The sequence below is a fragment of the Echinococcus granulosus genome (assembly GCF_000524195.1).
Source record: "Echinococcus granulosus chromosome Unknown EG_S00284, whole genome shotgun sequence".
NCBI lineage: Eukaryota > Metazoa > Platyhelminthes > Cestoda > Cyclophyllidea > Taeniidae > Echinococcus > Echinococcus granulosus.
In genome coordinates, this window is record NW_020170664.1 from 14612 (window position 1) to 15926 (window position 1315).

Here is a 1315-nt window from a genome sequence, read left to right on the forward strand (position 1 = left end):
CACACGTCAACGTCCATCATGCGTCTCAGGGGAGCCGAACATAACCTCTTAACCCTCAGCATACACATACGCTTCTTGCCCACTCATATTGCTGACTGTTGTCGCCTCCTAACGTATTTAAATTAAACTTCTTCATGAAGATATACATTCTGCAGTTGCCACTTGCGTTACGTTTCATACCTTCGCACACACGTTTTCCTACGCGTTACACGTGATTTGCCACCGGAGCGGGTCAATATGTGCGAATATGGTGCCATCTGATATGACCTCCAAGATCTCCATCTCTCCCTTCTGATGCAACCGCCTCTCGCCAATTACCTTCAACCATACGACAGAGGGAGTATAAAAGTAAGCTGATGCTGCAAAGCAGCACACTACCCTTAGGACATGCAGTTCCTTCACTTCAACGGCATACTGCTTCTGGTGTTACTTCTGCCAGTTCACATTCTGGGTCATGGTGAGTTACACATCTCCTCTTGTTAACACAACTTGCGCAGAACGCACTGTGGAGTCCATACTTGATTGCGCCCTCAATGACGCACCGAGAAACATAGCTAAATATGGCTCAGGATTCCATGTGCAATCTGTTGAACACATTGGCCGCTCTTGCCCCTTTACACTTCTCAAGGCCACGATCAGCAGAAACGTCACTTATACTCTTCGAACTTGCATCTCTGCATCTCATTTGGTTATATTACCACCCACTACTGTAAGTTTTCCACATTTCACTCTACCGCATTTGTCTCATCTTCCTCCTTTTTCCACCGCTAGTGCATTGCAGTTTGGAGTAGTGCACTACAGATGCGCCACTGTAACATAAGTGAGCAAATCACGGACAATCGCCGCCAAAGCATTTTGAGCATCTCTCTTACTGTAGAACTCACAAACATGCTGCCTTACTTCCCCTAAGTTAATTTTCCATTTTCAAAGCAATTGTCGCCTGTCTCCAGTTATCCCAGAGTCAATTTCCTGGTTCCTCTGACATCTTATTCCATCGGCTATGTATTTTTGCTTTTTAGGAGGTGACAGAGTTAACAATTGGGAGTTTAGAGCTGGAGATTACTGTGCAGGTGACAAAATGTGTGCACCCGGGTGTCAAAGTAACATTGGAAGCACCGGTATTCAAAGACGCCTATCTCTACACGAAGCCGTCACAAAAGATACCAGCTGACGAATTGAAACAACTAATACTCTCAAAAGCCGGCCAAGAAATGGAGCGTTGGATTCAGGAGATAATATATGCCTTCATGTGCGAATAACTGGGCACATTTCATCATTTAATCCCACTCCTTCTTCCATTCATCTGAACTTTTCC

At 45.1% G+C, this 1315-nt stretch overlaps 1 protein-coding gene across 1 annotated transcript; it reads left to right on the forward strand. All coding sequences in view use genetic code 11, as the record gives it.

Moving 5' to 3' along the window:
* Positions 1 to 387: 387 nt before the first annotated feature.
* On the forward strand, positions 388 to 1259 carry EGR_10854 (hypothetical protein; the record flags this gene model as incomplete). Its single annotated transcript, XM_024500103.1, has 3 exons — positions 388 to 457; positions 498 to 709; positions 1020 to 1259. The coding sequence occupies 3 exons, from the start codon at positions 388 to 390 to the stop codon at positions 1257 to 1259; spliced, it is 522 nt and encodes a 173-aa protein (XP_024345483.1).
* Between the last annotated feature and the right edge of the window lie 56 nt (positions 1260 to 1315).